Source organism: Callithrix jacchus, chromosome 19 (assembly GCF_049354715.1).
Source record: "Callithrix jacchus isolate 240 chromosome 19, calJac240_pri, whole genome shotgun sequence".
In the NCBI taxonomy this organism is placed as follows: domain Eukaryota; kingdom Metazoa; phylum Chordata; class Mammalia; order Primates; family Cebidae; genus Callithrix; species Callithrix jacchus.
This window is the reverse complement of record NC_133520.1, coordinates 44,373,498-44,398,633: the sequence shown is the minus strand read 5'-3', so window position 1 is coordinate 44,398,633 and position 25,136 is coordinate 44,373,498. Positions and strand designations below refer to the sequence as shown.

The 25,136-nt window shown below is 39.5% G+C and overlaps 1 protein-coding gene across 1 annotated transcript in view; it reads left to right on the top strand.

Annotated features, from left to right (window-relative positions):
* Positions 1 to 25,136, top strand: part of KMO (kynurenine 3-monooxygenase) — a 73,175-nt gene that overhangs the window by 10,689 nt on the left and 37,350 nt on the right. The window contains 6 exon segments of the mRNA XM_003735276.6: positions 5,870 to 5,939; positions 6,695 to 6,792; positions 7,961 to 8,050; positions 13,029 to 13,077; positions 17,767 to 17,854; positions 19,348 to 19,513. Of these exon segments, the coding sequence (XP_003735324.2) occupies positions 5,870 to 5,939; positions 6,695 to 6,792; positions 7,961 to 8,050; positions 13,029 to 13,077; positions 17,767 to 17,854; positions 19,348 to 19,513 (561 nt within the window).

Sequence of the window (25,136 nt, the reverse complement as noted above, 5' to 3'; positions counted from 1 at the left end):
TTCCTTTCCATTTATATATTTCTGTCTTAGTTCTTCTTGCCAGCATCACAACTCAAGATGGCACTGACAGTTATTCCCAATTAAGCACTTTATACAGAAAGTGCGAAGGGGAAAGAAAATCAGTCTGGAAGCTGTGTTGTCAGCCACGCACATTACTACCCCTTCCAGCTGAACTGACATAACACCTACCAATATATTTTTTTCTTTAAATTCGTTTGAACCTCGGTTACACAGAATTGGGATCATCTTTATTCAAGCTTTATTTCATCACACACTATTATGGCTGGTCTTAGAGAAGACACTTTTACTTCCTTGTTTGTTTATGAATAATAAGCAGCCATGAATCTACTACTCAACACAAGAAGTGATAGATTGCCAGTGACTTCAACACCCTTTGTCCTTCTCCCCCACCCATTAGAAGCATTATGCTGAATCTTGTTTACCACTCCTTTGCTTTACATATATAATTTTATCATATATTATTTACATATTTATATTATATATGCATGTACATATAAATACTACCTATGTGTTTCAAAAATTGTATATTTGCATATATCTATAGTTTAGTCCTGATTGTTTTTATTTTGTATCGTGCAGGATAAAATCATCTGAGTCTTATTTTTTCACTTACTGTTAATGTAGTCATATAATATTTCATGGTGTGAATATTCATAATGTATTCATTCATTCCTTTCTGATAGTCACTTGGGCTATTCCCAGTTTTTTTGTTTGTCTATTTTAGTTACAAAAGGCACTACATTGAACAGCCTGGCACATGCCACCTGGTATACATAGAGCAAAATTTTCTCTTGTGTATATGCCTTTAAGAGGAATTGCTGGTTTGTTCAGTATGTAAATATTTAACTCGACAAGAAACTTACAGGCAATGCGTAAGAGATCCCATTTGGCCTCATCCTCTCTAGCACTTAATATTTTCATGAGCCTAAGTTAGATTTAATCTTATTGTGCCCACACTACCTGAGGTGCCTTCTTCTTCCATAAAAACCGTTAATATATGTTCAATTGGCAAACACATAAGTGTTGGAAAAGTATGTATTGGCACCTGCCAACCTTAGAAGGATTGAGGCAGAATCTCCACCCTGGTCAGCCCTCTTCTGAGATCCTGAAATCAATATTCGTCAAAGAAAAGGAACATAACAAACCAATACAACCAGGACATGGGCCCCTCCTCCTATTCCAACACAGTCACTGAGAGCTTCGTGTGTAGCATTATATATTGTAGCTCCTTTACTGTGGTTGAAGTTTTAGGAGATGGATGAGTGGATTTCTCGCTTCTAAATCCCAGTTTCTCTCCTTTTAGGCCATTTCGCTACATTAGATTTTCACTGATGACTTGTTGTTTAGATTGCAGCTTTAATGTCCTACTTTCCTTTCTCCCTACCTGTTTTCTCAGTAAGAGAGACTCATTTATATTAGGTTTATGCAAAAGTAATTGCGATTAATGGTAAAAACTGCAATTACTTTTGTATGATCCTAATAAATGAACTTCCTGTGGCTTCATTCCAACTCTCCTGACCCTGTTGTCTTTTGTGATAATTGACTTCCTGAAAGAAAGAAGCAGAAGCTTCTGGACAGTCAAGGACTATGCTTAAAAATGGCTCAAGGGTAACTTCTACTGCATCTCTCTTTTTTTTTTCTGGTCAAAGCTCTTACAGGTCCTTTTAGATTTAAGAGATAATGGAAATAAACCCCATGTGTTGATGAAGGAGTGTCAAGATCACACTGGAGAAGAGTATGTAGGATAAGGGATATCATGACAATCTTTGAAAAATACAATTTGCCACATTTGTGAAGGCAAAATTAATCTCTTTCATGTGTCTTTTCTAGGACTTCATTTCTTCTTTTTGTTTTTTACATTGATTTTCACCTGTGATCCCAGGGCTATTTTGCAAGGGGTCTGTGAAATAACATGCATACAAAACTTTGAGTAAATAGGATAAAATTATATTACTCAAACATATAATTATTTTTAAAGTATATGTAGATGATTTGTGATTAAATTTATTACATATTTTTAAACAATCCATGTTAGAAATTTAAAGAATATAAAAGAGTCTGCAAATTTTTGTCTCTTTTTACTAAATAGGGTGTTTATTGGGCACAAGGACTTATCTTGGTAACCTTTGAGTCCCTAAAATTTAGCAGATTAAGTTATATTTAGTAGGCACTCAATAAATTTTGGCTTTGCTTGGTTACAAACCTTACTTAAAAATTTAATCTCTACCATTATTTATACACTCAAAAATATATATGAAGCACTTACTATGTTACAAACGCAATGGTAGATGCTAGGAATAAAACAGTGAGCAAACCTGTTGGTAGCTTAGAAGGATAGACAGATATTGATTACTGAATTGCTCTAAAGATATACTTTCCATTGTTGTAAGCCCTTTGTGTTAGTTGGCTAGGCTTGCCAAAATACATGACCACAAACTCGGTAGCTCAAGAAACAGAAATGTATTGTCTCACAGTTCTGGTGCTAAATGTCCAAAATCAAGGTGTCGGCAGAGTTGGTTCCTTCTGAGAGCTGTGAGGGAAAGATCTGTTCCAGGTCCCTCTCCATGGCTTGTAGATGGAAGGCTTCTCTCTGTGTCTCTTCACGTCATCTTTCCTCAGTGCATGTCTGATTCCCCTTTTTAAAAAGACATCCGTCATACTGGACTAAGGCCTACCCTAATTATATCATCTTAACTTGATTACCTGCATTAAGAGCCTATCTCCAAATAAGGTCACATTTTGCAGTACTGAGCGTTAGGACTTGAACGTAAAAAGTTGGCAGGATGCAATTTACCTCAAAGATAAGGTTCAAAGCACTGCAAGAACTCATAATTGGGGTATTTGAGGGAGGGTAGCCCAGGAAGCCTTTTTTTAGGGAGTGAAGCTGAGTGGAGACCTGGAGACTGAATGAAAGTTTACTATGTAAAGAGGAAAGATAGCATTTCTGGCCATGGATACCATACGTGTTAAACCCCTCATTGAGGAACAGTATGGTGAATACAATGGCTAAAAGAAAGCAGGCAAGGCTGGGGCAGAAGGTGACATGATCAGATTTGTATATTTTAAAATGTGGTGAAAATCTGAGGCCTGTGGTTATGTCATTTTTTTTTTCTAGAGAGGATTTGTTTGTTTTTCTTGGGTGGCTGTGATTACCAGCAATCAAAAATTAACGCAATCTGGTCAGGACTAGAGATGATCTCCAGACAGGCCCTTGGACCGTTGGTTTCCTTCCAGTTTGCCCTTCTCCTGAGATGTACCTATTTAGGGTCCTGATCTAAAACCTAAGGGGTTTATCAGAACTACCTCCTAAGCAAGGGGTGTGGGAGTGTCCCAGGCTCCAAATTTTGTACTTCTAGCTTCAAGAGTCTGTCAAAAATTCTTCTGAAGTCCTCAGCCTCCCTTGCATTCAGTAGATGCCTGTAGGCATGGCTAGAAGTGCAAGGTTCATCTCTCTGCGTTTCCTTTTCCTCTCAGCAGTGGTATTAGTTCAAATGACCTATTACACCATCACCTCAAATGACTGATAAACTGGAAAGAGGCAAGATGAATGCTGGTAAAATATACAGAAAATTTGACATTAGTTAAACATAATGATTCCAAGAACTAGAGGCAGAAAGGTGGAAGTGAAAAGAGAGGGGTAGATGGAAAAACATTGTAAGGTAGCATTGGCGGAACTGGGAATGGAGTATCAAGGAGAGACGGTGACTCCTAGCTTTCTAGTTTGAGCAGTTGGATGGATGGCATATCATTCACTTACATAGGGAACATTTGGAGAGAATTGATGAGATGGGAGGCGACAATCATCAGTTTGAATTCAGATCTGTTGATTTTGTGGTGCTTTGAGACATACAAGAAGCTATATCACTTAAACACTTGTATGCATCAGCTCGAAAAACAGATCTGGACAGGAGAGAGAAATTTTCACATCATCGTGGATGGAGAAGACAGACTTGGACAGAGAGTTGAGAAACTCCAATATTTGTGTGTCTTTGCAATGGTGAAAGAGGGAAAGTGGGACTGGCCAGAGATGTATGAAGAAAACCGGAAAATGAGAGAAGGTTGATGCCTCCAGAAGGTCTAGTTAACAGTATGGACCACTGTTGAAAATTCAGCTCTGATAATTATATACAGATGGCTTTACCAAATGCAAATTGCTAGTGAGGAGAGGAAGTAAACTACCACAACCTATATAAAGCTACCGGGAGGGCAACAGCATAAAGCTTTAAGAAGACAATAAACCAGAAAAAATTCTTTGTGATCTCAGAATAGGCAAAGATCTCTTGAAGGAGACATTTGTGATTGCATTAAAAACAAAATGACAATTACTAATTGCATGAATAATAAAATTAAAGATTGATGAATATGGCCACATTAAAATGAACAGCTTCTCATCCTCAAAATAGGCTATACCATTTAAGAAACAAGGTACAAAATGGAATAAGGTATTTTTAATGTTTAAAAATGACAAACACTCTATACTCAGACTCTGAATAAAAAAGAAAAAGATAGACAACCCAATAGAAAATGAGCAAAAGACCTAAACAGACACTTGGAAAAGGAGGAGATCCTAATGGCCAATCAACCTATGAAAAAGTGCTCACTGCACTCCAGCTTGGGTGACAGACTGAGACTCTGTCTCAAAAAAACAAAAACAGTGTTCAACTTCTTTAGTAATTAAGCATATGCAAATTAAAACCATATTCCTCTTTGACTTACCAGTTCCCACCCTCTCACTCCACAATAATAAAAAGTTTGAAAACATCAAGGGCTGGCAAAGGTGAATTCTCAGAAGCTGCTGGTGGGAAAACACATTAGTACAAAATTTTTAAACAGTTTAGTATCATAAAAGTGAAGGTATATAAACTTTTGACCAGATATTCCACTTCCATGTCTAGAAATGGAATTTTAAAAAAATCAGAATTCTTGCACAAAAAGTTTTCTTTGAAGCATTGTTAACATATTCCCAGACCAGAAACAACTCTAATGTCCTTTGACAGTAGGATGGATAATCTGTGACCTTTCATTTAATGAAGAATCATACAGTATTAAAAAATGAATGACCTGAAGTTTACATGTAATCATACAAATGAATCCCATAATGCTGTCTTAAAGAAGCAAGATGAAAAAACAAGCAAGACAAGCAGACAAAAAACACACAGAGAGAATGTGATTCTAACTACAGGGTTCAAAAATGGGTAAATGGCTGGGCACAGTGGCTCATGCCTATAGATCTAGCACTTTGAGAGGCCAAGGTGAAAGGGTCACTTGAGCCCAGGAGTTTGAGACCAGCCTGGGCAACATAATGAGACCCCCATCTCTACAAAATCTTAAAACTTTTTAGCAAGTAGAATTAAAGTATATTGCTTAGAAATATGCACACCTAAGTGATAAAACTATAAAAAAGCAAGAATAGGTTATCACAAAAGTCAGAATAGTGTTCACCTCTATGTGTGAAAGGACTGTAACTGGGGAGGAGGTGAGGTGAGGGGAGTTTTCGGGGAATGACATTGTTCTATTTTTGACCAGAGTAGTAGCTATAAGGGTTATAAGGTTATAAAGAATTGCTTTCTAATTATTTTGTAAGATATATACGTTTTATGTTCTTCCTGTTTGAAAATTATCTCACTACAAAAAAGTAAAAAAAAAAAAAAAACTACTTCTAAAATTATATTACTTTATCCTGAATTAATTTTGCTATTTTTTCCACTGATACTTTTCAGTAGAAATTGATTAAATCAATGTGACAAATGAAGCTAGTAAAATGTAGCCACACACGTTTCATTTTGCTGCTAAAAATTCCCTATATTTGTGGAATCAGATAAAGATTTAATTTTTTTTTAATTTCTAGGTTGGCTCATTACAAGCATGCTTTCTTGCAAAAAGGAATTTCCAGATTGACGTATATGAAGCTAGGGAAGGTACATCCGTGGTGAAAATTGTGTGATGAAGGCTGGGCATGGTGGCTACTAGCATTTTGGGAGGCCAGGGCAGGTGGATTGCTTGAGGCCAGGAGTTTGAGACCAGCCTGGGCAACATGGCAAAATCCTGTCTCTACAAAAAAATACAAAAATTATCCTGGTGTGGTGAATGTGCTCCTGTAGTCCCAGCTACTGGAGGGGCTGAGGTAGGAGAATTGCTTGAACCCAGGAGGCAGAGGTTGCAGTGAGCTGAGATCATGCTACTGTACTCCAGCCTGGGTAAAAGAGTGAGATTCTATTTAAAAAAAAAAAAAAAAAAAAAGGAAGGAGAGAGAGAAAGAAAAGAAAGAAAGCAAAAGAAAAAGAGAGAAAGGAAAGGAGGAAGGGATGGAGGGAGGGAGAGAAATAAAGAAAGAAGGAAAGAAAGGAAGAAAGGGGGGAGGGAGGGGGAAGGAAGGAAGGAAGGAAGGAAGGAAGGATTGCAGGATGTAGTTCTAATTCTTTGACCTACTTTAGATTTTTCTGAACTAAAACAGTTTATTTAATAAAACAATTTTTTAAAACTATTTTTTATAAAAAAATCTATCTCAATTTAATTTAATATAAATGTACTGCTATTAGCATTTTCTTTAGAGCAGTTACAAAGGTCTTTAATTTGGTTCTGAATGAAAAATTGTTCAGGCGCAGTAATTTTGCTCATCCTGGACTAGGACATAAAGTGTGTGTAACATGGAGTTCTGCTTCCAATGTCTCAGATATTCGAGTGGCTAACTTCACACGTGGAAGAAGCATTAACTTAGCCCTTTCTCATAGAGGACAACAAGCCTTGAAAGCCATCGGCCTGGAAGATCAGGTACTTAATGTATTTTTTTAATAGAAGATAATAGCTAGTATTTTTCAACAATTGCTTGGATTTCACTTCATCCTGGCTTGAAAAGTACCATTCAATGCCAAGAATCTGCCTGAAAACTCATTCGACTAAAGCTTTTAAAGTTCAAAACTTGTTGGCAAGAGGGCAAACATATGGACACTCGAGGCACTCGAGGCACCCGAGGGGGATCCTGCAACCCAATGATTGCTTCTAATATTGGGTTCTCAACAGGACGGTGCATCACTGCCTGTTTAAAGTGACGGTCGAGATGGCATCCAGGATAACAGGAGCCAAATTCCTTTTCTTTTTTCAATCACACAGACCCATAATCTCTTATCCACAATTCTGTACTCCAAAAAAAAAAAAAAACTCTGAAAATAGAAAGCTTCTCATCACTCATTGAGTAGCAAAATCTGACCTGACAGGAGATACTTCATAGTCTTTTTAAAATCTCATTTAGCATAAAGTTTGATTATGGGGTGGCTTTAGGAGACAGCCAGCATATATGTACTACACTGCTTTCTAAAATTGAAAAATTCTCAGTTCTGAAACCATCAAGCCCCATGGGTTTGGCTAAACAATGGTGGGCCTATGGTAGATTTTCATCATATGAGCTTCATGTTGTAGAACGTCTCACTGTCTACGTGTAGCTTGGTAATATAAACAAACATGTTAGATGTATTTTTCTCGATACTATTTTCAGTGACAATGTGTCTTTGAGCTGTTAATACAAGTAAATGAGTGCTATTTGCATTCTTATTAATTTCTCCCACATAGCAGCCATGCGTAAGAAAACATTTTGCACTGAATGTTAGGAGCCCTGGGTTTCACTCATAATATCCCTTTTTGTCATGATGACAAAATCACTTAACCTCTCTAACACCGAATCACTTTCCTCTATCTGTGATATTGGATTTAGATCAGATAAATTTTAAGCCAGTTCTAAGATCTAAGATTAAAAACAAAAACTAAAAGCTTCAGGATCACCATTTTCACTGAAGGAGTTTCTACCATGTTGGGCTTCTATGGTTTTCACATTAAAAAAATGTTTTTGAAAATATATGAAATTACATTTAAAAATCAATTTCTATCTTTCTTGCATAATGCCATGTTACTGTCATTGAAGTCAGTATTTCTGGTTTCATTTCAGATTGTATCCCAAGGTATTATCATGAGAGCAAGAATGATTCACTCTCTTTCAGGAAAAACGTCTGCAATTCCCTATGGGACAAAGACTCAGGTAGGTTTACCCTGGAGATCATTGTCTGTGCATTGATGGTAACTAAGTCAACATCTGAAACTTGCCTTTTGCCTGATGGCCCCTCCCTCTCCAGCCCTATCTCTGACATTGCTTGGCTCAGTCTAGACCCCAGGAATAGATACTAGTTAGCAAGTTTATTCAGAGGAGATGCTCAAAAGAAGGCCCAGCCAAGAATAAACATTCAAGAAGAATTATCTGTTACTGTTCTCGTTGTGCAGTTTCTTGCCTTTGTGCTGCCCCACTACCAAGGACACCCTTCCCCTCTTTTCTCCTTTTCAATTAGATAGCGATGACTACCGTATCTGTCGTCAAGCACAATGTGCAAGAACAATCTAGAGGGTTTCATGATGTTGTTGCCCTTCCCTAACTCACCCTGTTGCTCAAAACTGGGCTTATAATAGAATGTATAGAATGATCTAGAAATGCTTACAGTATTACATGATTTCTAAAACAACAGAGGCCAGATGAAGACGGAGAGTTGACCAAAGGAGAATCATTATCCTGCTTTGTGCTTTCCTTATCTTTCACATAGTAACACACAGAACATGGAGAAATATGTATTTTATCTAATTATACCTTCTGATTCTGTTTCTTGAGACAGAATGAATGCACCAGACACCCATCCACAGGAGAAAAACTCTAACTTGCTTTATTTTTATCCAGCCATGACTCCTTTTATTAAGTGCAGAGGCTGAGTGAGATTCATATCCAAGTCTCTGACCCTCAGCAGAGCTCCCATTGGAGGTAGACCTATGCTTCTCAAACTCACATGGAATCTTGTGAGAATGCAGTCTGACTCATTAGGACTGGGGTGAAGGCAGAGGTTCTGTGTTTCTAACAAGCTCCCAGGTGCTGGTTCATGAACCACACTTTGGGTAGCAAGAGATAAAGCACATATGTTCATGGGAACAAGATCTTCATGGCTCTTGGGCTGATCAGTGTGGCGGAAAGTAAAACATTCCTTCCATTCAGGGCTTTGGGAGTCGGGGCAAGCTCACACTTTCTATTTAATGACTTTTTAAAAATAGTAACCTGCTTATTTTGGCCTTATAAAAACATAGGTACAGAGTCTTAATACATGAGCCTGGTAGGGGGAAGAGAGACCACAGAGTCACCTCCAGTGGGATAAACATTTTCAGATAATTATTCAGATAATTATAAAAAAACATTTTCAGATAAATATTTTCAGATAACATGTCCTTTAAATTAGCCCCCAATTGAGCTAGGTGCTATAGGAAAGACAAAAGAATCATCTCTCCTCAACAGGCAAGTAAGATTTACATAAAGAAGTCAAATATAAGCGTCCATATTAAATGTGTCACCCCAGTAACCAATAATTGCCCTCTTGCATGCCATGCCCTGAGCAAGTTGCTCAGCATAAAAGAAGCACTTAGAGCCTGGGAGGGATGGACAGTAATCAGATTCATGGGAAAAAGCCTTGGTCGAGTGATGGCTTAGACAAGGAAATGTAAAGTGGTTCAGAGATGGAGAAAAGTTTTAGTTTTCAGAGAAGACTTCCCAGAGAAAGTGAGATTGGAAACCAACATTTTGTTTAAATCTTAAATTGGCAGCAAAATAGTTGTCCCAATCAAATGGGGATGTATCTATGGAAGGAAATTGGATGAGATCAGATATCTGAGAAATGTACATTTTTAAGTGCCAAGTGTGTATTGGATGAGAAAACTTGTAAATACACTTTAGCGTGACAGAATCTTACAGTGATTCATCGAATCCACCCACCATGGTTACAGATGAGGAAACAGGCTGCATGACTTCCATGAGGGTAACATTGAGGAAGAGTAAGGCAGATTTTGTCACAGGAGCACGGCCCTTACACGTGGTACAGGAGCCCTGGGGGCTACTGCTCAGATGCATTTACTTCTTTCACTAAGTTGAGAGTAAAATCAACTTAATCATCTCACTGTACACTTGTATTAACAAGGGATGTACTGAGGAAGCCCAAGTCATCAGAGCCATCCCGGCCTCAGAGACTGAACCAGTAATGTATCCATAGATAAGATACTCTTCAAATATCAGAAAAGCGAAATGAGGAGATAGACTTGGGCCTGACACCGTCACTCTCACCACCGTGTCTGTGTGTGTGAGAGAGAGAGTGAGAGACAGAGAGAGAGAGAGAGAGAGAGAGAGAGAGAGAGAGAGAGAGAGAGAGAGAGAAAGAGAGAGAGAGAGAGAGAGAGAGAGAGAGAGAGTGAGTGTTGGTGGGAGTTCCCATTTTGTGGCCTTCAATGCATTACAAGGAGGAAATGGCCCCTCCCACATCATTCCTGCTACTTCTCATATCTTAAGAACTGAGTTAATGCTAAATTTACAGGTGCCCTTCATACTTCAGTTTTTCTTTATTGTTACTTCTATATCCCAGTAAAATACAGGGGCCTCCTTGCTCTTTAAAAACGACATACAATTGCTTTAACTGGTCAGTTCCACAGCCTGTGGAAGCACAAAGCCATTCCTGGGACTCCAGGATTTCTTCGTATCCCGGGAGAGCCCACCTTCTCTTGGCTTCCTTTGCCTCTGGTACCCCACTCCTTCTCACCTGGTGTTGGCCCTGTACCATGGTGGTCTGGATTTGAAATCTCCTCCACAAATTCCCACAGACAATGCTCACTCAAAAGATGCATGAGTCTGCTGAAGACCCATACGGGTCATGAAGAGACCTCCTTGTGCACGGCACGGGCAACGATTTAGACATGTCTAATCTGCAAATGTTGGCCTCCAAAATTCTTCCTGACTCCCTTCCCTGGCCTCCTCCTTCAGCTGTTTTTTCCTTCTGAACTTTCTCCGATGTGATGCCCAGACTCTTCTTGTCTTGTTGGGTCCTCCCATCTTCTCCCCAAACTGCCCTGGAAACTGTCAAAATATTCCCTCATACGCAGAACAGATCAGAGCTCCCCAATTCTTAATCCTAACCTCTTATGCTCAAAATAGAGAAATGGCTCCCCCTTTCTAGAAAACATTTTCATTTGAAGGCATTGAGAATAGAGAAAATAAACATGTTTTTCTAACATATCTGAGGTAGTCAGTACTACGTATAACTAATGTCCTACAGATCTTCAAAGGACATATCTAATCCTTCTTAGATCTTACTATTATCTTTTTTGTTAAGATAGAGGCCACTTTATAGCTCTTGACTTGCTTATTCTTATTTATTCTTCATCAGACCAATCTTTTAGAATAAATATTGGAGAAGTATGACTTGATGGGAATGACTCAAACCTTTGGTTGTGATATAATACTGTCCAAAGATATGGAGTAGACTAGAAAGGGACATTGTGGTGCTCCTGCACCAGAATAGACATGTCTATTAGTTCCCAGATGAATGATGTGGAAAGAAAATATTTTCCCCATGCAAGTTAATCTTCATAATTTGGGCCAAGCACGGTGGCTCATACCTGCAATCCTAGCACTTTGGGAGGCAGAGGCAGGTGCATTACTTGAGCCCAGGAGTTGAAAACCAGCCTGGGCAACATGGCAAGACACTGTATCTATAAAAAATGTTAAAAATTAGCTCAGCAGTGCCAGCTACTTGGGAGACTAAGGTGGGAAGATCGCCTAAGCATGGGAGGTTGAGGTTGGAGTAAGCCATGATCACGCCACTACACTCCAGCCTGGGCAACAGAGCAAAACCCTGTCTCAGATATTTTTTAAAAAATTAAAATTAAAAAACCTTTATAATTTGAATGTTTCCTAACAGACTTGAAATAACAAGCTTGATTTCTGTTGAAATACAATCTATTAACAACCTAGCTTTGAGGCAGAGAATGAAGATGTTTCTGTTCATTTTAAGTTATACAAAGACAGGAAGCCCCTTTTTAGTCATTGCCATTGACCAAGTTACTCTGACACCAAGTACAGATTTGGCTCTTAATACATACTTCCACTTTTGGATGAAGTGAGAATTTATAAATTATCATATATGTATATATTACATATAAATTAATATATTTATGTTTATAAATTAGTGTATATACACACACACACATATATACACATGTCAAATTGATTTTAGTTTATTTTTAAATCAGAAAAAAAGAAGTGGCCGGGCGTGGTGGCTCACACCTGTAATCCCAGCACTTTGAGAGGTCGAGGTGGGCTGATATCCTGAGATCAAGAGTTTGAGATCAGCCTGGCCAACGTGGCGAAACCCTGTCTCTACAAAAAATACAAAAATTAGTTGGGCATGGTGGCAGACACCTGTAATCCCAGCTACTTGGGAGGCCGAGGCAGGAGAATCTCTTGAACCCGGGAGGTGGAGGTTTCAGTGAGCCAAGATCTCACCAATGCACTCCAACCTGAGTAACAGAGCAAGACTCTGTCTCAAAAAAAAAAAAAGAAAAAAAAAGCATTGTAGGCCCTTAGGCACTGTGACTCCCTTGCCTCACAGAAGGGTCAGCTTTGTTGAAATGTCCTATAAAGTCAGAAACAACCAACCCATGTCCCATGTGAAGACTGGTCCTACTCCTACCAACCTTCATCCCTACCACAACCCCACCCCCCCCACACACCTTTTACCTTGAAATGAAGGCATTCAAAGTTGTCTCTTTGGGGAATGGCACTTTGATTTTAGTGATACCGTCATCACTGAAGTTTTTCTAAGAGCTAAATTTGGAGACCTAAGCTGAAAATATTTTATTATAAAACAAAACTTTCTTGATGAAAATTATATTTTAGTTGCAAGAGAAGGATTTGACTTTTAAAGTGTTAAACTTTGAAAAAGTCTAAGTGTAAACTTGGATATTGTATATATGTGTTTGGGTAAAGTGTTTTTTAAAAAAAATAAAAAATAAAAAAAGCAAAAGTCACTTAACTAAATGATCACAAAACTAAGCTTGCAACCCTTTGCTAAATAATAAATACGTTTTATTGCTGAGCAAGTAACTTAGAATTATATTTGTCCATTCACCAGAAACAAACTGTATCTACTCTACTTTTCTTGCAGTATATTCTTTCTATAAGCAGAGAAAATCTAAACAAGGATCTATTGACTGGTAAGTCTAATGCTTTGATTCACCAGTTGTCATTTTGAGTAAAGCACATGACACTAATCTTAATGGATTTGTTTGCTGCTCCTTTTTATGGGTGATGAAGAGCAAGACTGTACATTACACAGTCCTTCTTGAAGCTAGGTATGATAGCTCATGCCTGTAATCTCAGCACTCTGGGAGACTGAGGTCAGGACCGCTTGAGCCCAGAAGTTTGAGACCAGCCTGGGCAACATGTAGAGACCCCATATCTACAAAAAATAAAAAAATAGCTGGGTGTGGAAGTGTGGACCTATAATCCCAGCTACTCAAGAGCCCGAGGTGGGGGGATCACTCAAGCCAGGGAGGTCAAGGCTGCAGTGAGATGTGAGCAATGTGATTTTGCCACTGCACTCCAACCTGGGCAACAGAGCAAGACCCTGTCTCAAAACAAGAAATAAATAAACAAAGACCTTCTTGAAAATACCAATTGCCTAAAATTTTTTGAGACAAGGCCTTGCTGTCACTCGGGCTAGAGTGCAATGGTGTGATCGCAGCTCACTGCAACCTTGAACTCCTGTGCTCAACTGTCTTCCCACCTTGGCCACTCGAGTAGCTGGGGCTATAGACACATGCTACCACATACAACTAATTAAAAAAAAAAATTTAAGGCAGTCTTGCTATATTGTTCAGGTTTGTCTTGAACTCCTGGCTCAAGTGATTCTCCTACCTCAGATTCCAGAGTAGCTGGAATCACAGGTGCTAACACCCATTGCACTGGCAATTATCTAAATTGAAATCATTTTTTCAACATGTACTGCGCCCCCATGGTCTCTTAGACACTGACTGAATGAGTGCTCACTCTGATGAAGAATTCACACTGTAATGGAACGACAGATAAACTCAAACAATTTATAAAGTGACACAATGAGATTTGCCTTTTAGAGAGATGAAAAGTTATAGTGGGAAGACTGAGAAAGGGTTGCAATCTTCAAGGCATTTCCATAAACTCTGGGCGCAGAAGAAGGGCCCAGGAATAAAGCTATAGTAATGTGGTTGGAGAATAGGGTGCAGATTCATGATATTTGTAAGAGAATAAATAGATACATAGGGAGAATAAATAAATAGATAGATATTTGTAAGAGAATAAATAGATACAGAAAGTTGAAAAAGAGAAAGGTGTAAAACATAACCCTGAACTTTTTAATTTGTGCAACCGAAAAGGCCTATTCATGGAAAAGCCACTGGATACAAATTAAATTTGTAACTTGCATAGTCAGTCCAATTACACCCCTTGTAGCCCTTACTAAGTTTAAGCCTAGATTGTAGTAGCTTTTCCTCCCTTCAGCATTTGTATTAAGCAGATTTATTCCCAGCAAAGCATGCCACTTAATATTTCTACTATCTTTAAAATTTGTCCCTTGAGATGGAGTCCAGTAGACTCTGATTTCTGAACAGAGGCTCTACATGATTTATCTTTGCTTCTCCTCAATCCCCTCAATATATCTGCTGAATGGAATTGAATCTAATGGAATTAGACTGGGAGAAGGAGGGCTATGAGGAATTTCACTTTAGTTGATTCATCAGATACAAGAAATAAGGTTTAGTATTGTTAGTAATCTTATTTATTTAGTTATATTTGTCAGACTGCCTTCTGGATGGGTAGATGGGTGGAGTGGAGCCAGTTTGCTAGGTATATTCAGGTTGATCTCAAGAGACTAAATGAACCAGCCAGGTGCAGTGGCTCACATCTGCAATCCCTGCACTTTGGGAGGCTGAGGAGGGAGGATGGCTTGAGCTCCAGAGTATAATTGCACCACTGCACTCCATCTTGGGCCACAGAGCAAGACGTCAACTCTAAAATATAAAAAACAACAACAGCAACAACAAGAAAACCCCACACAAAGCAGCATTTACAAAAAGCAGTATAGCAGAACTATGATACCGTCTTTCTAAGACCCTCCCAATTTATCAAGATAAAAATAATAGCAAACATTCGTTGAAGCACCAGGCTCTATGTTAAGTGTTTTACATGCATAGATTTGCATAAACCTTCCAACAACTCTATGGAGGGAAATTACTTTTATCTCTGGTGAAATGGAGGCTTAGAAAGCTTGGATCCCACTGTTAATAAGTGGTAGAATCTGGATTTGAATTTGAGTTTGTTTACTCTAAAGTCCATACTTTTCACTATTAACGATTTCTTCTTCCAATATTATATATAAAACATCTGCCAATACGAAGGAGGCTAAAACATGGGAAAGCTACAATCTTTGTGTACACATCAGAAGTTCCCCGGATTCTGATTCGAGTGCTCTGCACGGCATGCAACTTCATAAATGCCATAAATATGTCCATAAAATGAATGCTGAATCTCTCGACTCTTCAGCCTTGTCAGGCACATAAAGTTCATTCTTTCTTTACAAGGCATCAGATGTGGGAGGTTTTCGTTCCACATATTTAATCAATTAGAAATGCTCATTTCTCCCTAACTGCAAAACCTCCCCTCTGAAAACATTGTCACTACATGATTTCCCTTCATCAGCATTTCACGTGGGATTGTTTCATAGCTCATTCACTATTCTGTGAAATGTTAGTAATTGTTAAGCCAAACAAAACAGACAAAGGATATGTGAACAAACAGGTCTGACAAATCCTGCACCAGTACTTCTCAGGGCTTTTATTATATACTTGGTCTGCACTGTGGATCTTTCAGAGCAGCACAGTCCAACATGTGGCCACAAATACCAGGCACATGTATACTTTTCAAACTTATACTAACCATGATGAAAACAAAAACAAAAACAAAAAAGAAGCAGGTGGTGTTATTTTTAATAAGATATTTTAACCTAGGCCAGGTGCCAGGGCTCACGTCTGTAATTCCAGCACATTGGGAGGCCAAGGCAGGTGGATCACTAGAGGTCAGGAGTTCAAGACCAGCCTGACCAACATAGTGAAACCCTGTCTCTACTAAAAACATAACAATTAGCTGGGTGTGGTGGTGGGCACCTGTAATGCCAGCTACTTGGGAGGCTGAGGCAGGAGAATCACTTGAACCCGGGAGGCAGAGGCTGCAGCGAGCTGAGATGGCGCCACTGTACCCCATCTTGGGCAATGAGGCCAAAACTGTCTCTAAATAAATAAATTAGTTAAAAAAATATATTTTAACCAAATACATCCAAAATATTATTCAATATATAATCAATATCAGAAAGTTATTTACTGTCATTCCTTTTAAATATACTTTTCGTTCTAATTTGCCAAAATCCTGTGCAGGCAACATATCTCAACTTAAGATTGCCACACTCCAAGCACTCAAATGCCACATACAGCTACACACCAGGACAGCGCAGACCAAGACGGAGTATTCACCATTACTCTGCTGTCTTTGACAAAAGAACAGTTTTTTAAGGGAGTATATCCCGGGACTAAAGTTCTATAAAAAAATGATTTAGGATGTAATACTATACACTTACATAAAAAATAAGAATAAACTTTTTAAGGTTCTTTTCACAAACATATGTTATGTTTCTAAAATATATCCTTTGTATATCAGGTCAACTCTGATTACTCCAAAGTTATTTGTTAAACTATTTCTTATACACAGATGAACTTCTTTGGTTTAGGGTCTCTCAGGTTTTGCAAGAAAGCTAAAATCTTCAAACCTCAAATCTAACTGAAACAAAACAGAATAAAATAAGATTGAGATGAAGAGGGGAGATAAGTACAGATAGAAATACTGAGTTGGACGGCAGAACTCCTGGCTTATTTTCCTCATTTTTTCTAATTCAACGTTCTTTTTATTTACTTTTTTGATGTACAAAAACTGTATGTAATTAATGTATGCCGCTTGATGAGTTTGGTTCTTAATGTTTTCACTTTGTGTGATCTCAGGCATTTTACCTTTGCTTGCAGAATCTTGGTCACTCCCTTTTTAAGATGAAGAACTAAATCATCTCTGAGGTCTCTCCCAGCTCAGTGGGACACCTGATTTCTAATTTGTACCTTTAAGAACAGTAAATAGGCTGTGTTTATTGATGAATACATGAGCATTACTAGGGACAAGATCATATTTTACTGTTGTAACAAGAACATGATTAATAGTTCATAAAATGAAATCCACTCAATTCTCTAGAGCGCTAGCAGGCAAAACAGAAAATTACTAAAATTATTGGGTTTAGTTTATTGAGAAGTTTCAAAGCTTCTTACTCATTTTCCCCCTAACTATTCCAGTGATTGATTTCAAAGAGATTTAAAATCAATAACCTCTATTTGTGACAACTTCAATCAGAAGTTCAGAAAACTAGCTAAGAAGGAGACATAGAGACATGCATACATGTGGAAAGGGGTTTGACTGAATATTTCCAATCACAGTAAAGCCTCAGATTACAGACAACTTTTGAAATATGTGATGCTTGCTTCTTTCCCAGGGTGCTAATAATCACAGCAATGCAAGAGTTTGCACAACGGAATTAGTTGGATATTTTCTTTTTGAGATGAGGGTAATTGATTTTTATTCATCTGTTTTACTACCAAATTATACTGAAATAGTTGCCAAACAGTTGTCAAATTATCATTTAAGTGAATTTAATTTTACATTGTTATGAATAAAATTCCTACCATACTGTTCCCAGAAAACAATTAATATTTCAATTTGATCAAGTGAAATAAGAATTGAAATTTCATTTCTGTTTGCCTCTTTCTTCGTTTCCTCAGCTGTTGAGAAATATCCCAACGTGAAAGTGCACTTTAACCACAGGCTGTTGAAATGTTATCCAGAGGAAGGAGTGATCACAGTGCTTGGGTAACTATGGGTCAGGTTTTAGACATCAGAGGCGAAAGCTGGGAGTGGAGAATTGTATACGTAAACTTTGTTCTTTGGCTCTTTTGAAAGAGTTAAAAGATTATTGAAAGGGTAATCCAAATAGTTTCTAGATTCAAAGAATTTTATATTGAAAATAGGGCCCTGATGCCTTCTGAACACCAATGCCAATAATTCCTGATTCTCACACTAACTTACCTTCCTGCTGTACTCTGTTCCACACTGGTGACTCTAACATGCTTCAAACTCTCTCCTCTTTCAAAACGAGGTGACCTTCCAATGCTCTCCTCCTGTTCTCTTTTCAGGTGCTATTTCTCTGCCTTTCCTCGGATGATTCTATTTTCTCTCAAGTTCGAAGCCTCATATCCCACTCTTGTGATATTCTATGGATCCACAGTCCTGGGTTCAACAACCACCTCTCTAAAATAAACATTGCAGTCCAAGCCTCTCTCTTTGTTCTAAATCCTTATAGAAGCTCTAATCAATTTATGTCAATTTCCCATTGAACATCCTTGCTGGAACATCTGGTTATTATCTCAAACACATCTAAAACCTTGATCAGCTACTTCTCCCAAATCACATCCCACTCCTGACTTCCCCAGTAACAGTGCCCAGATAATTAGAATCATTTGTGGTGTGTTCTTTCCCCATCCTCTCTCATTAAATCTATAACACCCCCCAGTCTTTCTTACTTCCTATTGGTTCAGAGTCTTGTCTTTCTCCTTCCAGCTGCAGGACAGTACTTCCGGCTCTCACCCCTGCACATGTAATATAATATGTTGCTATTACCCCATCCCTGTTTTTGGCTCCCTTTGGCATTCTGCCTCTGCTTCAAACTGCCAAGGAAGTTTTCTTAAATTACAACTCTTCATACACCATTTCCCTAATAGAAAATTTCAGTTTTCCTTTCGCCAGAATAATGTTTTAAAATCTTTTATCTTAACATTGAAGATTCTTTTCATTTCCTCCTTCCTTTCTCTCCCTACCTTCTGTTCTTTCCTTAAGCTTATCTCCTCATACCTCTGCTTAAGCCAAATGTATTGGTCTTAGAAAGTCCTGGTCACCTCTGCTCATGTACCCAAAAACCTAAAATCCAATAAAAAATTAAAAAAAAAAAAGAAAGTCCTGGTCACATCCTTGTGGTTCTTCATACATTCGTTTGTACACTTGGAACACTCTGTTTTTAAGATTCTCCTCCTTCATTCAGAAAGCTTAAATCCTGTCATCCATACTTCTGTGGCCTACCAGGTCTTCATTAGTCAGTATGGTTTTGTGTTATTCTCATAAGCAAACTTATGACTGAGACAAGAGTTTTCATCTAAATGTTCTATCTATTAACTCAAAGCCCAAGTCACACATATAAAAGTGAACTTTCTAAGTCATCTGTGGAGCCACTACTTCTCATACCCAGATGTACATCATCATTTTCACCACTAGACATTGTTTTCTTTTGGATGGTTTGTTCTATTTTTCAGATCTGACAAAGTTCCCATAGATGTTACCTGTGACCTCATTGTAGGATGTGATGGAGCCTACTCAACTGTCAGATCTCATCTCATGAAGAAACCGCGCTTTGATTATAGTCAGCAGTACATTCCTCATGGGTACATGGAGTTGACTATTCCACCTAAGAACGGGGATGTAAGTCCTTGCCGTTTCTCAACCCCTTCCCACAACCCTCGCACCATGAGTGCAAATGCATATTCTAGTGCAGTGATTTTCAGCAGCATGTCTTGATTCATTTTGAGGCCTGCCACAAGAACTTTGTAATTAATAATAAATTAGATGCATGGGTATCTTTTTAATAATACAATTCTCACTCCGCTCTTTTTTGATAACCTTTTTTTAGTGAAAAGAAAAAAAACAGTGGCTCATTCCTGTAATCCCAGAAATTTGGGAGGCCAAGGCAGGAAGATCACTTGAACCCAAGAGTTCAAGATCAGCCTGTCTCTGTAAAAAATATAAAAATTAGCCAGGATGGTGACATGTGCTTGTGGTCCCAGCTACTCAGGAGGCTGAGGTGGAATGATTGCTTGAGCCCGGGAGGTCAAGGTTGCAGTGAGCCGAGATCATGCCCCTGCACTCTATCCCAAGCAATATAGCCCAATCCTGTCTCTACAAAAGGAAGGAAGGAGGGAAGGAAGGAAGGAAGAAAGGAGGGAAGGAGGGAGGGAGGGAGGGAGGGAGGGAGGGAGGGAGGGAGGGAGGGAGGGAGGGAAGGAAAGAAGTTACAACCCTCGATTTAAGGAAGGGTAGTGTTCAAAATCAAGGACTCTACAGACAGACTTCCTTGGCTTAAAAACCGGTTTTATCAAATATCCATGTGATTTCAGGCAAGTTGCTTTACCTCTTACTGCCAAAGGAGTGGGGAAGTTTGCCTTGCATCTAGATACCATGTCAGCCACAGGAGAACTCTAAAGTGAACATGATAAAAATATTAGTAATTTGAGGGGGGTTTTCAAAATGGCGCAGTAAGAACAACTCGGGATCGCAGCTCTCAGCAAATGCTCAGAGGGTGAGTCAAAGCCGCATTTCCAGACAGATCTTTGTTGCCCACAGAACGGGGAAAGTCCCAGGTGTAGGAAAGACACGGGACGCAAGCGCAGCCGGTTCAGCTGTTGCAGCTGCTTCAGCCGGCGCCGCAGCGCAGGCACTCCCGAATAATCCACACTAAACACACGGGCCCGGGTGCCCTGCTAAACTGGCAATCTGAGATTTGGGAGGGCAGATTAGCATATCCATCTGATTAAACGGGACTTTGACAGTGAGCCAGACCAGGAGATTCCTGGGAAGTGGGGTGTGAGCCAGCGCAGTGGCTAGCTGCACGGGAAATCACACAGATCCCGGTGCCCTAACAGCGGGCAACCGAAACACCTGGGAGAGAGCCATCCGTTCAACTTAAAAAAAAAAGAAAGGCACTCTGAGGCAGGGAGCCAGGCGAGCAGGCTCGGCGGGTTTCACCCCCACGGGGACAAACAAAACAGCAACTCGAAACGCTCCGGGTGGAGACTTTCGCTGCGAGCACAGCTGAACCCAGGACTGTGCAGCTCGGTGGGGGAGGGGTGTTCGCCATTACCAAGGATATCAGCCCCTATGGAGGTACACTTCCATTGCTGACGCAGCCTGCCATTGCCGAGGCAACATGCCATAACAGAGAGACTCTGCTGCAGGGCGGAGTTGGTGGCAGCAGGGCGGAGCCTGCCGTGGAGCCCGTGGCTGCAGGACAGAGCCCGCAGCAACAGGGCCCACACCACATCAGCAGGGCAGAGCCTCGACAGGCAAATAGTGACTAGACTGCCTCCTAGCTGGGCAGGATAGTGCCACAGACACTCATAAAGAAAGCCCCAACCCCCCCCCAAGACAGAGCATCTGAGGAAAAAAAGGGGTTCTAAGAGTTGTGCTGCAGCAGAATTAAATGCACCTGCCTAACAGCCCTGAATGAACAATGGAGCTCACAGCTCAGCACTTGAGCTCCTATAAAGTACAGATTGTCTCCTCAAGCAGCTCCCTGACCCCTGTATATCCAGAGTCACCTCAAAAAGGACTGATCAGACTGACATTAGTTGGGCACCTTCTGGGGCAAAGATAGCAGAAGAAGAAACTGGTAGCATCCCTCACCATTCTGCAGCTGCTACAGGTGTACCCCAGACAAGCAGGGCCTGGAGTGGACCTATGCAGTCGTACAGCAGAGGGGCTAGACTGGTAGAAGGAAAACTAAGTAACAGAAAGACCTCATCATCAACAATCTGGGCGTCCACTCAGAGACCCAATCGGAAAGTCAGCAACTACTCAGACGACAGGTGGATAAATCCACAAAGATGGGAAGAAACCAGCGCAAAAAGGAGGAAAACACCCGAAACCAGAACACCTCGCCTCCTACAAAGGACCAAAACTCCTCACCAGCAAAGGAACAAAGCTGGACGGAGAATAAAATGATGGAATTAGACTTCAGAAGGTGGGTAATGAGAAACTTCTGTGAGCTAAAAGAACATGTTCTAAATCAATGCAAAGAAACTAAGAACCTTGAAAAAAGATTTGAAAAAAGATTCGAGGAAATGATAACAAGAATGGATAACTTAGAGAGGAATATGAATGAATTGAAGGAGCTGAAAAACACAATACAAGAACTTCGCAAAGCATGCACAAGTTTCAACAGCCGAATTGACAAAGCAGAAGAAAGAATATCAGAAGTCGAAGATCAACTCAATGAAATAAAATGAAAAACCAAGATTAGAGAAAAAAAGCACAAAAAGGAATGAACAAAGTCTCCAAGAAATGTGAGACTATGTGAAGAGACCTAACCTACGTTTGATAGGTGTACCAGAAGGGGATGAAGAGAATGAATCCAAGCTGGAAAATACTCTTCAGGAAATCATCCAGGAAAATTTCCCCCACCTAGCAAGGCACACCAACTCTCAAATTCAGGAAATACAGAGAACACCACAGAGATATTCCGCAAGAAGAGCAACCCCAAAGCACATAATCGTCAGATTCAACAGGGTTGAAATAAAGAAGAAAATACTAAGGGCAGCCAGAGAGAATGGTCGGGTCACCTACAAAAGGAAGCCCATCAGACTCACAGCAGATCTCTCGGCAGAAACTCTACAAACCAGAAGAGAGTGGGGGCCAATATTCAACATCCTTAAAGAAAAGAACTTTCAACCCAGACTTTCATATCCAGCCAAACTGAGCTTCGTAAGTGAAGGAAAAATAAAATCCTTTGCGAACAAGCAAGTACTCGGAGATTTTGTCACCACCAGGCCTGCTTTACAAGAGCTCCTGAAAGAGGCACTACACATAGAAAGGAACAACCAGTACCAGCCATTCCAAAATCACACTAAATGCTAAAGAGCATCAACATAACGAAGAATCTACATCAACTAACAGGCAAAACAGCCAGCTAGCATCAAAATGGCAGTATCAAATTTACACATAACAATATTAACCCTAAATGTAAATGGACTAAATGCACCAATCAAAAGACACAGACTGGCAAATTGGATAAAAAAACAAAACCCATCAGTGTGTTGTATCCAGGAAACCCGTCTCACATGCAAGGATACACAAAGGCTCAAAATAAAGTGATGGAGGAAGATTTACCAAGCAAATGGAGAGCAAAAAAAAGCAGGAGTTGCAATTCTCATCTCTGATAAAATAGACTTTAAAGCAACAAAGATCAAAAGAGACAAAGAAGGTCATTACCTAATGGTAAAAGGATCAATACAACAAGAAGAGCTAACGATCCTAAACATATATGGACCCAATACAGGAGCACCCAGATACATAAGGCAAGTTCTTAATGTCTTACAAAGAGACTTAGACTCCCACACAATAATACTGGGAGACTTTAACACTCCACTGTCAATATTAGACAGATCAACCAGACAGGAAGTCAACAAGGATATCCAGGGCTTGAACTCAGACCTGGAACAAGCAAACCTGATAGACATTTACAGAACTCTCCACCCCAAATCCACAGAATATACATTCGTCTCAGCGCCACATCACACCTACTCTAAAATTGACCACATAATTGGAAGTAAAGCACTCTCAGCAAATGCAAAACAACTGAAATCATAACAAACAGTCTCTCAGACCATAGTGCAATCAAGTTAGAACTCAGAATTTAGAAACCAACTCGGAACTGCACAGCTTCGTGGAAACTGAACAACTGGCTCTTGAATGTTGACTGGATAAACAATGAAATGAAGACAGAAATAAAGAAGTTCTTCGAAACCAATGAGAATGAAGACAAAATTTGCCATAATCTCTGGGACACATTCAAAGCAGTCTCTAGAGGAAAATATATAGCAATAAGTGCCCATATGAGGAGAATGGAGAGATCCAAAATTGACACCCTATCGTCAAAATTGAAAGCGCTAGAAGAGCAAGATAAAAAAAAACTCAAAACCCAGCAGAAGACAAGAAATAACTAAGATCAGAGCAGAACTGAAGGAGATAGAGACATGAAAAACCCTTCAAAAAATCAATAAATCCAAGAGCTGGTTTTTTGAAAAGATCAACAAACTAGACAAACCACTAGCCAGATTGATAAAAAAGAAAAGACAGAACAACCAAATAGATGCAATAAAAAATGACAAAGGGGAAATCACCACAGATTCCACAGAAATTTAAACCATCATCAGAGAAAATTACAAACAACTCTGTGCACATAAACTAGTAAACCTGGAAGAAATGGATAAATTCCTGGATTCCTGTGTCCTCCCAAGCCTAAACCAGGAGGAAGCTGAAACTATGAATAGACCAATAACAAGGTCTGAAGTTGAGGCAGCAATTAAGAGCCTACCACACAAAAAAAGCCCAGATCCAGATGGGTTCACAGCAGAATTCTACCAGACACACAAAGAGGAACTGTTACCATTCCGTCTGAAACTATTCCAAATAATCCAAAAAGAGGGAATCCTTCCCAAATCATTTTATGAGACCAATATCATCCTGATACCAAAACCCGGCAGAGACCCAACGAGAAAAGAAAACTTCAGGCCAATATCCATGATGAACATAGATGCAAAAATCTTCAATAAAATATTGGCAAGCCGATTGCAACAGCAAATCAAAAAACTTATCCATCATGATCAAGTAGGATTCATCCCAGGGATGCAAGGCTGGTTCAACATACGCAAGTCTATCAACGTAATTCACCACATAAACAAATCCAAAAACAAAAACCACATGATTATCTCAATTGACGCAGAGAAGGCATTTGACAAAATTCAACAGCCCTTTATGCTAAAAACCCTCAAGAAACTTGGTATCGATGGAACGTATCTCAAAGTAATAAAAGCTATTTACGACAAACCAACAGCCAATATCATACTGAATGGGCAAAAACTGGAAGCATTCCCTTTGAAATCCAGCACTAGACAAGGATGCCCTCTTTCACCACTCCTATTCAATATAGTACTGGAAGTTCTAGCCAGAGCAATCAGGCAAGAAAAAGAAATAAAGGGTATTCAAATAGGAAAGGTGGAAGCCAAATTGTCTCTATTTGCAGACGACATGATAGTATACCTAGAAGACCCCATCGCCTCAGCCCAAAAACTCCTGAAACTGATAAGCAACTTCAGCAAAGTCTCAGGATATAAAATCAATGTGCAAAAATCACAAGCCTTCCTCTACACCAATAACAGACTCAAAGAGAGCCAAATCTAGAACGAACTGCCATTCACAATTGCTACAAAAAGAATAAAATACCTTGGAATACAACTCACAAGGAACGTAAGGGACCTCTTCAGGGAAAACT